The sequence below is a fragment of the Gopherus flavomarginatus genome, chromosome 1 (genome assembly GCF_025201925.1).
Source record: "Gopherus flavomarginatus isolate rGopFla2 chromosome 1, rGopFla2.mat.asm, whole genome shotgun sequence".
Taxonomy (NCBI): domain Eukaryota; kingdom Metazoa; phylum Chordata; order Testudines; family Testudinidae; genus Gopherus; species Gopherus flavomarginatus.
This window is the reverse complement of record NC_066617.1, coordinates 217,232,782-217,246,433: the sequence shown is the minus strand read 5'-3', so window position 1 is coordinate 217,246,433 and position 13,652 is coordinate 217,232,782. Positions and strand designations below refer to the sequence as shown.

General features: G+C 41.8%; 1 protein-coding gene across 1 annotated transcript in view; it reads right to left on the bottom strand.

Moving 5' to 3' along the window:
• The window catches only part of CFAP47 (cilia and flagella associated protein 47), a 680,893-nt gene that overhangs the window by 58,027 nt on the left and 609,214 nt on the right, over positions 1-13,652 (bottom strand). The window contains exons 59-60 of the mRNA XM_050936444.1: positions 13,533-13,627; positions 9,704-9,862 (exon numbers count right to left, since the gene is read on the bottom strand). Coding sequence (XP_050792401.1) covers positions 9,704-9,862; positions 13,533-13,627 — 254 coding nt within the window. The remainder of the gene's footprint in view (positions 1-9,703; positions 9,863-13,532; positions 13,628-13,652) is intronic.

The following is a 13,652-nucleotide window of genomic DNA, read 5'->3' as shown; positions in this document are numbered from 1 at the left end:
GAATATCCTGTTTACATGGGGATATCCGCTATTACCCGACCATCCCCGTATGCATAGAAGTTCTTGGGAACCATGCTGAGTTGACAGTGGGAGTCATCCCGAAACTCCCTTACCCTGTCCTTATCGGACGAGACTTCCCAGGGTTTGATGGCCTAGTCCCCGGGAACGAGGGAGAAGGAAAGAAGGACCCGGGGACCCAAAGGGTGGCCCAGATCGGGGACCCTCTCCCCACCTTCCACGAGTTTAGCCAGGATGTGTTCTTCCCACCGGGGAAGTCCAGGAAGACTCGGAGGGAACGGAGGGCCGATAAAAGGAGGGGAACGAGGATCCTGACCCGGTACCTGACGCCTACACTGGCAGGGGAAAGAGGGGACTCAGCTGACAGCGGGACGGAGTCGGCCAACTACAACCCAATTGTTGGACCGGGTTCTCCAGGCGCTGTCCCTGAGGGGGAGATGGAGGTAGACCCCCCCAAAATAGGGCCAATAGGGACCGCACGCGGGACTTTTGGTCAGGATCAGGCCAATGATCCCATATACCACAACATTTTTAAAGAAGTAGTCGAGGTAAATGGGGTCCCAGTGGAGGGGAGAACTAAGGGCCCAGGGCCGTATTATATGATTCAAAAAGATCTTCTGTATAAAGTAGTCCGCGTCCAAGAGCAAGTCATCGAACAACTCTTGGTCCCCCGGAAGCATCAAAAAGCGGTAATGGATCTGGCCCACAGTCATCTATTTGGGGCCCACCTAGGGATGGATAAGACCCTTGATCGGATTCTACAGAGGTTTTTTTGGCCTGGTATTTATGCGGCCGTCCGGCAATATTGTTCCTCCTGTCCGGAGTGCCAAATACATGGGTCCCAACCATACTTAAGGGCCCCTCTGGTACCTCTGCCAATTATTGAGATTCCATTCGAACGAATAGCTATGGACATAGTGGGGCCATTGAAGAAGTCGGCCTGGGGCCATCAATACACCCTGGTAGTATTAGATTATGCCACTCGATACCCCAAGGCCATCCCCCTACAGAATGCCACGTCCAAGACCATAGCCAAAGAGTTAGTTCAGATATTCTCCAGAGTAGGGATACCTAAGGAGATCCTGACGGACCAAGGGACCCCCTTTGTTTCTAAACTGATGACGGACTCGTGTACCATGCTCCACATACGGACCCTCAGAACGTTGGTCTACCATCCCCAGACCGATGGCCTCGTTGAACGTTTGAAGAGCCTGTTACGAAAGGTGATTAGCCGCGACGGAAAAGACTGGGATGCCCTGCTACCTTATGTACTGTTTGCCGTACGGGAAGTTCCTCAGGCTTCCACTGGATTCTCCCCCTTCGAGCTGTTATATGGTCGACACCCCAGGGGCATACTGGACCTGGTTGAAGAAGACTGGGAAGAACAGCCGAACCCGGGGAGAAACATTGTGGAACATGTGCTGCAAATGAAAGACCGAATAGCCCGAGTCACCCCCCTTGTGCGCAAACACATGGAGAAGGCCCAAGGGACGCAACGAACGTACTACAATCGTCAAGCACGGTCCCGGAAGTTCCAGGTGGGGGACCGGGTGATGGTGCTCATACCCACAGTGGAGAGCAAGCTCCTGGCCAGATGGCAGGGGCCCTATGAGGTAATCGAAGCCGTAGGAGAAGTTGACTATAAGGTCTGGCAGCCAGGTCGCCGGAAGCAGGAGCAGATCTACCATATAAATCTGCTGAAACCTTGGTGGGATAGAGAAGCTCTGGTAGCTGCGCTGGGGGCACCATCCCCTAAAGGCGATCAGCCCAACCTGGTAGGAATATCCCCGGAGCTGACCCTGGAACAATGATCCGAAGTGGTCAGCCTGATCAAACGCAACCAAGATGTGTTCTCGGAAAAGCCAGGCAGGACTACTGAGGTTCACCATCACATCTTCACAGAACCTGGAGTGAAGGTGCACGTCAAGCCATACTGGATCCCGGAGGCCAAGAGAGAAGAGATTACGAAAGAGGTCAGGAAGATGCTGGCCTTAGGAGTCATTGAAGAGTCTCATAGTCAATGGTCCAGTCCCGTGGTTTTAGTGCCTAAGCCAGACGGCAGTATGAGGTTCTGCAATGACTTCCGAAAGCTAAACGAAGTGTCCCGATTTGACGCCTACCCTTTACCCAGCATAGATGAGCTGACTGACAAACTGGGAAAAGCCCGTTTCATGTCTACCCTTGATCTTACTAAGGGCTATTGGCAGTTCCCCCTGGCTAAAGCCGACAAGGAGAAGACGGCCTTTGCAACCCCAGAAGGACTATATCAGTATACTGTTCTTCCCTTTGGGTTGCATGGGGCCCCCGCTACCTTCCAGCAGCTGATGGACAAACTGTTACGGTCCCATGGGGAGTACGCTGCTGCCTATCTTGATGACATCATCATATATAGCCCGACTGGGAGACGCACCTAAGAAAGGTAGAGGCAGTCCTGGATACCCTGAGAAAGGCTGGACTGACTGCAAATCCCTCCAAATGTTCGATCGGGTTAGCTGAGGCCAAATACCTTGGATATATTGTGGGGAGGGGCGTGGTGAGGCCCCAACTCAACAAGCTAGACGCCATACAGAAGTGGCCCCGACCACTCCAGAAAAAACAGGTCCGAGCATTCCTGGGACTCATGGGGTACTATAGACGTTTCATTCCCCACTTCGCCACCAGGGCATGCCCATTAATGGACCTGACCAGGGCTCGGGGCCCAGACATAGCGCACGTCCAGACTAACCCGCGGCATCGGCGGGTTAAAATCGATTGCTCGGGGATTGATATATCGCGTCTAGTCTGGACACGATGTATCGATCCCCGAGCGCGTTTACATCGATTCCGGAACTCCATCAACCCGAACGGAGTTCCGGAATCGACACGGAGAGCCGCGGACATCGATGCCGCGCCGTCCAGACGGGTGAGTACCTTGATTTTAGAAATTCGACTTCAGCTATGTTATTCCCGTAGCTGAAGTTGCGTATCTAAAATCGATTTTAATTCCTAGTCTGGACGTGGCCTTAGTAAAATGGTCTGCTGCGGCCGAAGCCGCTTTTGCAGATCTGCGAACGGCCCTCTGCACAGACCCCGTACTGATAGCCCCAGACTGGAGGAAGGAGTTTATCCTGCAAACAGATGCCTCTGAAGTAGGGCTGGGGGCGGTGCTTTCACAAATGGTCGGAGATGACGAACACCCCGTCCTCTTCCTCAGTAGAAAGCTCCTGCCTAGGGAACGGAAGTATGCCATAGTGGAAAAGGAATGCATGGCGGTAAAATGGGCCGTTGAAAGCCTCCGCTACTATCCACTGGGGCGGAGGTTTACCCTGGTCACGGACCATGCCCCGTTGCAGTGGATGCACCAAAACAAGGACAAAAATGCGAGAGTAACGAGATGGTTCCTATCGCTTCAACCCTTCCACTTCACGGTGCGACACAGGTCAGGAGCCCAACATGGCAATGCGGATGGCCTGTCGAGGGTGCACTGCTTTCCGACCCAAGTAGCTCAACCCCGTAGTGTTGAGTGGTGGGGGGGATATGCGGCAAACTCAGGACACTTAGCTACCAAGAGAGGGGTAGTAATTAGTCCCAGAAGGCTTAACCATGGAGGAATAAGGTTCAGCTGGAACAGGGGTTACCAGGGAGCTAATTAGTTTCAGCTGGCCCCAATGGCTGGAGACCTTTTTAAACCCTCCCTGGCAGGGAAGCAGGGGGGAGGAGAGAAGTAGAGTAGCTGCCAGCGAGTAGGGGCAGCTGAACTCTAAAACTTTTCTTGCGAGGCAGATTGCACTCTCCCCAGAAGGAGAGAGGACAACAGAACAAGGGCCTGACTGAGAAGGGATCAGCCAGACCCTGCGCGACTGTGAAGGGCTTTTGCTTTGCCCAAGCCTGTGTCTCCAAGGTTGAGAAGGACTGAGCTAGCAGAGGAGAGGCAGGTACTTTGCGACACATATGTATAAAAAGGTCAGTGTGTACTAATACTGCAACATTGTTTTGTCTTGTAGTTCGTGTAGTCTTCTGTGTCAACTGAATGTATAATCTCTAAGTATAATGTAATTGTGCCTTACTGCCTGTTATATTCTATACTGCTTTCTTTCTTGCTTTACTGAATATACGGCAATCACCGAATTTTTTCTCAATAAATAAGACTTTGTTTTTGAAGAACTACTACTTGTATGACAATTCTTTAACAGGAGAGCTGTATCTGTGTCCTTTTCAAGAGTTAGTAAGATTAGCCTGCTCTGGAGACTCCTTTGCGGATCGGAGTCAAACCTCCTGGTAATACCCTGGCAATTCCTTTAGGGCAAGTCACCACCTTTCTGCCTATTTGGGCAGAATAAATTAACAATCAATTTATAATTATAGGTAGACCAGTATTGGAGTGCCTTGGGTCCACATTTTGGGGTAACACTTAGACATATTTTTTACTCCCCAATGTAACTGTCTCTTCTATACCATGATAAGACCAACAAGGTGATTTGTTAGGATACACAGTCTTAGTGAACTAATTTTATGTTTTAATAGTGGGTGGGTGGGGAAGAAGGGGATCTTCATGATCCCACCAGTCTCCTGTGTGAGAAGCAAAGCACCCAGTTGCTTTTGGTAGAGTCAGTGCATAGTTGCCAACATGTAAGTTCCTTGGGGCAAGGACTGTCCTTTATTGTATGTTTCAGAGTGCCCAGCACATGTGAGTCCTTGATGCTCATTTGTACATGTACTTTATTAGTATTTTTATTAATGGCATTAGCAATTGTCTGAAATGGTGGACTGATGACTATCATGCTCCCCCAGTCACCGGAGCATCCTGGTGAATTTTAGTACTTAGTTCTTTTCAAATATTAACTAATTGCCATAGTACCTCTGTACAAAATGTAAGTACCTTTATGCCCGTTTTATAAATAGAGAAACACAAATTAGATGCCTTGATGAAGGCCACAGAGTGAGTCAGCATTATAACCTGGATTAAGATGACTGGAAAATCATACTTAATTAACTAGATGCTATTAGTGTCTCTCCATTTACCCAGAGGTCATCAGGTTGCTCCGCAAAGTAGGCAGCTCTGATGCAGTGAACAGGGGAGCTTGTTGATATCTGTGCCATCAGCAGCAATCTGAACAGCACTGCTCCCCATGGCTATGGAAGTCACCTGAGGGCCTTCCCAAAATTGAGGGGCTCATGGCCCTGGTTTGCAAGGGACACAAAGGCCAGTTCTTTGCCGTTATAGGGGGAGTTACAAATAACCCATGATGTTTAGGAAAGTCCATTACAAACTTTCAACCCCTGTGACAAATTATCCTATAATTCCAAGGCTGTGTTTGCAAGCAGATGGAGGCACAAGAAGTTTTCCAGGCAACTAGTTGATTCCCAGTTGCTGCTATATTGGACTCTGCTTTTGCCTGCATTCTGTACCCTGCACCCAACTCTGCTCCTTTTTTCTGCTCCATTCCTGGCTCCTTCCTCAATCTTGTCTATGTTCCTGATCCCCACTGTGCTCCTACTCTGTGCCTCACCTCCAACCATCAGTTACCAGCGCTGGCTCTGAACCCAGGCTCCAACTTCTGACTGATTCTGGCTTGACCCTCGGCTCTGGCATTTGGTATCTGACCTTGGCTCCAACTATGGCTCGACCCCATACTTATTTCCCCTAGACACCTGCTGTACCCACTAGACCTGACTCCTGCTCTGACCAGTAGGCAAGACCACCTATGGCTGGATTCCTAACAATACCTAGTGGAGAAGTGTGTGTTTCACCGAAAATAATACCCAAAGTTGACAGACTTAATAGAAAGGTCAAGGATTGATCACTGTAAAACTTGCGTTGACATCGTTTGTGCTTTTTTTTCTTTTTTCCCCCTAAGGATTTACAGTAGTCTGCAACTCCTTCCAGTACTATCAGTCCAAGATCTGTAAGAGCCAAAAAATTTGTTTTTTGAGGGGGGGAAATGAGGAGCACAAGAACTAAGCAAAGAATAGTGCTGATTTAATTTTATAGTTGTCATGAAGACAATTATGAAGCATACAGGAAAAATGAAAGGGCATGCCAAATTACAACCAATATTTCTGATTTGTTCCCAGATCCTGCACCTCAGCACCTCAATTGAGAATATTGTGAACTGAAACATCTTTGTGGGTGTTTGAGTGCGAATGACCATATCAAGCACACTGCTTTGCTTCAAAGTTCCTACATCTGATATTCCGCAACCCATGACTTCCTAAACTGGAGCAGGGTTAGCTAAGATGATACTCATAAGGAACTTTAGAAGATCTTACAGGATACTTAGCTTCAGTAGCAGGGTTTTTTGGTTTTTTTTAGTATAACACAATATTATGGGAAGTCTATATACTGTAGGAGTTAGGCTGTTAACATCACATCAGATCACTGATCTGTCATGGGTCTCACATTCATTGCAACAATTACACTATTAACATTCATTTAATAGGCAAAAAACATTGAAGAGAAGTAGCTACTGGGCACATACCACCTCTGCTTTTCAGAATTAAACATTTTGATGGTTACTTATTAAAATAACAAAGCATATTACATAATCCCCATAAAGGACTAAGAGCCAAGCTTTTAAAGGCATCCATGTTTCTTTAAAAATCTGGCCCTAAGGGCCTATCTAATAGTGGTTCCTTTAGCTGTATTTTACTTACAGTGGATTTTAAAACATCAGACAACACCAACTATCTGTATTTTAGTTGTCAATATATTAAGCAGGGCTTATCTGATTGAAATCCTATCTTTGGTACTGTACTATAAATAGTAACCTTTTAACTGTAGGATCATTATGGCATTGAATCTGTGGGACTTCTGAATACCGTGTAATGTCATTACAACTGTACAGTGTTAAGATATCCCCTCTTTTTTAAATGTTACAATAATTTTCTATTTACATCAAAATCATGCTGAATGGGCTAGACTTATAATTCTTTGAAGGTCTGCGAGCTGCTTGAAAATTTTCACATCTCAAGGGTTTATTCTTGTCCAAATTATTTAAATACTGAAACACAGTAGTAGCTGTTTAAATCTGCTCTGCCTGTAATTATCATCATCTATCTTTGGATATAAAAATTGCTTACTACACATCCCATACATAGTCTGATGGATCACTGTTTCAGAAGGGAAAAAAATGAAAAACAGCTTGGCAAGCTGTTATCTTAGAGCTTTACACTTTTATTTATGCTATTACTGGTAGTCTGCAGAACATATAATAGTACTATTAAATTAGATTCCTCGATAGGTATCAAAAGTCATCTAGGAATAATGACATTATAATGTCATTGACAGCATTCTGAAAACTGCCAGAGCCATAAATGATCCTCGTACCTTTGTTGTCAAAGCATTTCATTACCATACTCCTTGTCTGAAAAGATGTAATGTCCCAAATCAATGTCTTGCAATACATGCAGAAGCTAGTGTTAATAAACATGAAATATTATGGCCGTGCACAAAACATGCACCTCAGGTATCTGCAGGTGTTTCAGAATGTTGTCTCATTTGCTGAAGGCACATTATTCATTTCAATTTAAATGCCATAGTATTGGGGAATTAGATGTAGTAATGTTTAAAATGACTACTGTTCATATATGATAAAATTATAAACACTATGAACATGTTGTTCTAGTATTTAAAAATATATCTTTATACTTTGATACACAACCACTCTTTCAGGATCAAATAAGGTCATGTGATAATATATACAACTCTGAAGAGAGACAAGATTATATGCTGGGAATTACAGAGCATATTTTTCTTGATTTAATTCTATTGTTTTGTAAAATGTGAACACAAGGATGCTAATCTGCAGAGCCTACTGTCCACACAACAGTGTTAGTTATCCTTAACTGTGCAGTACTAGATTAAGTATGTATTATTCACCCTCCATTCCCCACCAGGTTTCATAGACATTACACAAAGGACAGACTATTAAAAAGTCTGGAGTCAGTGACCTCAGATATTCAGTTCTGCTGTCCAATATTCGCACAATAAAGCAACCCAGAAGGAAGGAAATTAGACATTTTTAGGGCAGACTCTTGCTGATTTTACAATGAATTGCAATAGTTACCTAGCACAGGTCTTTCTGTAAAACAATGTTAATGTACAACAGAAATATTCACAGGACAGACAAGGTCTAGGCCCAGCTTCAGTGGTACAAATCAACCAAAAAGCCAACTTAATTTGCCCTTGGAGTGGATCCTGGGGTGGATCCATCTTGGCTTCCCCAGTGCAGGTGCTGTGGGTGTGGGGTTGTGTGTGGGGGGGTGGGGTGGGGTTGTCCTTTCTCCCAGTATAAAGGTAGGTTAAAGCCACTTTACAACCCCACTCCTCTCCTGAGCAAACCTGGTTTACTTATTCATACAACATTTTTAGGATGAATTTTTCATAAAAGGCCTGTATAGTTTTGTATCCACAATCAAGTCTAGGTGCAATTTTCAGGGCACAATCATTTGTGGATTCAAAGATAACACCTCCTGATTTGTGGTCATACATGCTTTTATATCTGTAAAGTTGGGGAGATGTCTAAATTCTAACATTTACATCTTCAACCAATTGCAAATATAACACTGCTGGTGCAAACTGAGAAGTCAGATTGAGCTCCCATAGAGAATTCAGCTTCTTAAGATCAAATTGCTCTCCCAAGCTCACATGCTGTAACTTTCATGGGAGTCATGGGAGTTTATCTAAAAGCAGAATTTCTGTCTGATCTGTAAGGAATATAATACTATCATAAAAAGATAAATAATTGGGTAAAAACTTACAATTTCATCCACTGTGACTACAGTTTGGGAATTGCTAAAGGTGATATTTGAAGAGTTGAGCATCAACACAGTGAATCAAATTCAGCCCTGGCACAAGCAAGCACAACTCCCCTTGACTTCAGTTGAAGTTGCATCCACTTGCACAGAGGTTGGATTTGGCCCTGTTTGTCAGGCTATTCATGCAGAGCTTAAGGATTTAGTGAATACTGTTAAGTGTAAGGGAAATTTTCTCTGATGCAGGTGCCCAATAGGTGCAGAGAACAAGTACTGTAGCCTATGCAGACTCTCTCTCTCTTTCCAGGTATTTACAACATCCTCCCCCTCCCCCTCTCTCTCTGAAATTGTTACTATGAGAGTAGTATGAAAAGATGGCATGTTCCAGAGGAAATTAACTTGTATCATATCCTGGGCTGATGAAACAAGTGAGCAGCAGTCCTCTTTTGTTAAATCTTATTGCCCCTACTCAGCTCACATTATTGCAGATAATGGTCCCAGTGGTGGGGAATGTGGCAAATAAACAGGACAACCCACACAGAGCTGTCTCCCTCCACATTCAGCATACACACACTACTCATCTCAGGGTTTATGCGAGCCATGCCTTTTAAATCAGTTAATGCTGCACTGCACATGAATACAAAAGACGCTTAAGTTAGCTAATTATTCACTGGATAGTAAATAGGAAGCCAGCCACAGATCTGAGATTGGTGATTAGTGCAAAAAGAATAAGCATCTCTGCCTGGTTTACAAATCCATCTATACGCATCCCCAGACATATGCTTACTGTTACGACTATTGGGATATTTGTTAGGTCCAGTATGTAGTAGGGATTTTCTTGCTTTTGGTGACAAGTCCTCATCTCTTTTCAAAGACAGGACCAGGCTCTAGATAGTGCACTCTGCAAATAATGCACTACAACTGAAGTAACTGCTGTACTGTTCTTTCTTACCGGCAGTAACCTGAACTTCATCCTGGACACTAGGTGTCTTATTTTTAGTGGTGATCGCATTTTTTGCTGCTGGCATAGCGGTTGTCCCAGGAACCACACCAGTTAACAGAACTTCCACTCGCTCCTCCACTCTGTTTCTGGCTCGACAGCAAACAACAGCTACAGGAAAGAAGGGATCAATTTTTGTAAAATGTTGCTTTCCTGAAAAATTAATTTATTGATTTTAACAAAATAACTAAAAATATAAGGGTGAGATCTTTAGAAAGATGCTAATATCAGATATTCAATTACCCCAATGGGGACTGAGACAGTGAAGAGGAGCCAGTTTCACTGTTCCCTTCATATTCTGTGACAAAAACACATGGTAAGATGTTGCTCAATTTATTGAAAAAACATTCTGGACTAAGCAATTCATTTCCACAGCTGCTTCTCAAATAACACTTGAAAAGAAATCTCTGCAATTTCTTTGCAATTATGAAATTTAATTTAAATTCATTTAAAAATAAAAAGGTATAGTATCATTTAAAATATTTTAATTGGAAATAAAAATAGAAGCTAAAAAGAAATTCAAAAGAAAGTTAATGGTTGTGGAAACTGAAAATGAATTTTTTTATATATCTTAATTTAAGACCACATGCAGTTGCTCAGAGTTGAAGTTTTAGAGAGCATTTAACACAATTTTAGAGAGCCATACCAAGATTTAAAATTTTGCAACTTGAGTTTCCCTTAAGTATCTGAAGCAAAGGAATTTTAATATAGAATGTGACTTTCATGAATTCTGTCATTTTAATCCTTCTCTTATAAAATATTTCAATTTTCAATACAAGGGTGTTTTATCCAGTGTATTATAGTCTGTAAAACCTTTTTGATTACAATTCTTTCAACACCATGAAAGATTAGTAAATTAGATCTAGAAATTGAAGGGCACTATTATGTTCCCAGATAAAATTATTCAGAAATGTCCAGATGTCTCAAACGCTACATAGACTTGGACAAAGAGCTCGTTATCTGTTTCTCAGTTTTAAAATGTCAATGTTCTTTCCATCAAAATTATGCCCAAGTGAATATGAAAATAATTATTTGTTCTATGATTATGAAAAAGCCAATTTTTTTTTATCCACACAGATGATTAGCAGTGACTTATAGTCACAAATTTTTAGGTTAGAAGGAGCAATAATCTAGTTTAACTTCCAGCATTATACAGTGCATAGAATTTTACCTAGTAGTGCCGGCACCAAGCCCATAACTTCTGTTTGGGCTACAGCATGTCTTTTAGAAAGACATCCAAACTGGATTTAAAGTCTTCATGTGATGGAGAACCCATCACATCTCTTGATAAGTTATTTCAATGGCTAATTATCATCATTGTTTAAAAAGTGGACCTTATTTCTAGCCTGAATTTACCTAGCTTCAGCTTCCAGCCACTGGATCTTGTTATTCCTTTGTTTGATAGATTAAAGAGCCCTCTACTGTATTCTTCTCATGTAGGTACCTATAGAGCATGATCAAGTCGCCTCTTAACCTTCTCTTTGATAAGCTAAATAGATGTAGATTCCCACATTTCTCACTATAAGGCAGGACTTCCAGAACTTGTATCATTCTTGTAGCTCCTTTCTGATCCTTTTCAAATTTTTCAACATACAGTACTTTTTGAAGTTTGGATACCAGAATGGGACAGTGTTCCCATAATGGTCTCACCACTACTGTAGACACGGGTAATATCACTTCCTTATTCCTACTTTGTATTTCCCTGTTTACATATTCAAGAATCACACCAGTCCTCTTTGCCACAGCATTGTACTAGAAGCTTCTGATCAGTTGGTTATTTACCAGAACTCTAAATCCTTTTCAGAGTCACTGGTTTCCAGGATACAGTCCCTGCATATGGTTCAATCACTGCTTTAGTGCCTCCTGGTGTCAGGTGAGGGAGTTTCGGGGGATTTTTACTCTAGCACACCCTCTAGTCAGTTGATCTGTTTCTGCAATAATCTTTTCTTGGTGAATTGCCCCTCTGGCCAGGGAACACTTAAATTCAATCTCCTTCCAGGGTTACAAAAGTCCAACTGAAAATTCAAAGATCCCAGTGATAATCCTGCCCCTGTTGAGCTTATCCACAGCCTGTCCCTTGGACTCAGTCTCTGGACACTGCCTTTGGATAACGATTCGCCATTTAAGTTACCATTGGCGATCTAGCTGTTAGCTACTTTTTAATCTAATATGCACTACATTAATTTTATACAATGCTAATTTTTATAATCGTGTAGCATGGTACTAAGTCAAACACTTTACAGAATTCTATTGTGATGCGAATAAGGATGAGGCACTATCTAATCAACTACAGCAACAGTTTGAAGTTTTGATATCACAGCCTGTAGTCTGTAGGCAATTTTAATTTTACTATTTCCAAAGAAAAACAATATAATCCTTATATTTAGGATAACAATTTAATGAGAAAAATAGATCTCTAGAAGATTACTGCTATGGGCTCTGATCCTACAGTTGGTCAATGGGACATATATAATGGGACGTAAGTACATATGTAAAGTGCTTAAGTGCTTTCCTGAGTTGAGGCTTATATTTAGAAGCATAAAGTACAGTCCATTTATAACTCTAGATTGTGCAATGGAAAGAGAACTCACAGTATATATATAATTGTCATTAAATTCTATTGATATTCAGAATTAATGCAAAGATGTTGGTGTGAACTACAAATATGTATTGTGCATAATTTACATGGCAACAGAACCAGTTATAAATATTCTGAGTTTTCATGACAGCTTTTAGAAAATTAAAATTTAAGATGTGACAGTTTCTGCTTATACAGAGTAGTATGTCACTTACGCAATGTATTAATGCTAACATTTTTAATGTATAGTTACCATACCGAGTGAAAACAATGGCCTAAAGAAGAGAGATTTATCTCAAACTGCTGGTTTCATAGTACACTAAAGATTTAAAATAAGAACACAAGCATTCACCTTTGTACACATAGTTTTCATGCTAATGAGAAAAGTTATAATGGTGTCATACTGGGCACAAGTGGAATATTTGAGAATATTCTGCTTCACTCCTTTAATGAATAAAGAGGAAATTAGTGAGATGAAAGCTCTAATTAATATCACATTGGCATCTGACTGCAAGTTAAAGGTCCTTAAACAAATTAGAACAATGACAGTACAAATAATATCTATTCCTATTAAGTTCAATAATTTTAAACCTCAAGACGTCTCTCATTATCTTCCCACACTAATACAAGTTGTTGTTTTTATTTGCCAAAAGGAGATTCAGTATAAAATTGACTAGCAAATTTTCAAGTGCCTTTATCTACTCACAGGCAGTGCTTTTATGATGGCTATTAGTGTCTGAACCAGTTCACAATGTCCATGTTATTTAATAGAATTTAAAGTAAACCAATTGTAAAGTTATACTGTGATAAAGAAATAGATGTATTTAATTTAGTAGCAAATGAAGCTCTTTTTACTTCCAAAGTGAGCTAAAACAAAAATCCCATAAATATTAGTCTATATCAGTTAGTGCAAATTAATTTTCCCAGAAGTGTTATAGAAAAGTTAAAGTGATTACCAATCTTCCTTCAGAGTTTGCTTTAGGATAAGTATCAAAATTCTTCTGTCAGATTTACTCAGTGGACGCTGATTCAATATTCTGCTCTCTTCACATATTTGCAAAAGTGTTCTGGAAAAACAGGCTGACATAAACCTGTGTCAGCCTTTTGCATGATGCAAGTTCCAAGTGTTAGATGTCAAAAGGCAAGCAACTGTTTTGATTTTATTACAGTTCTTATGTTTGTGGCTTTTCAGCTATTACATACCTGTTGCTGATTTATATGGTTGTGCTTCAGGAATTCCATGAATTGGGTAGATCCAGCATATTCCATGGATTTCCCCATTCTCTGACATGGTGATGCTGTTTGGAAATTCAAGTAAAATGT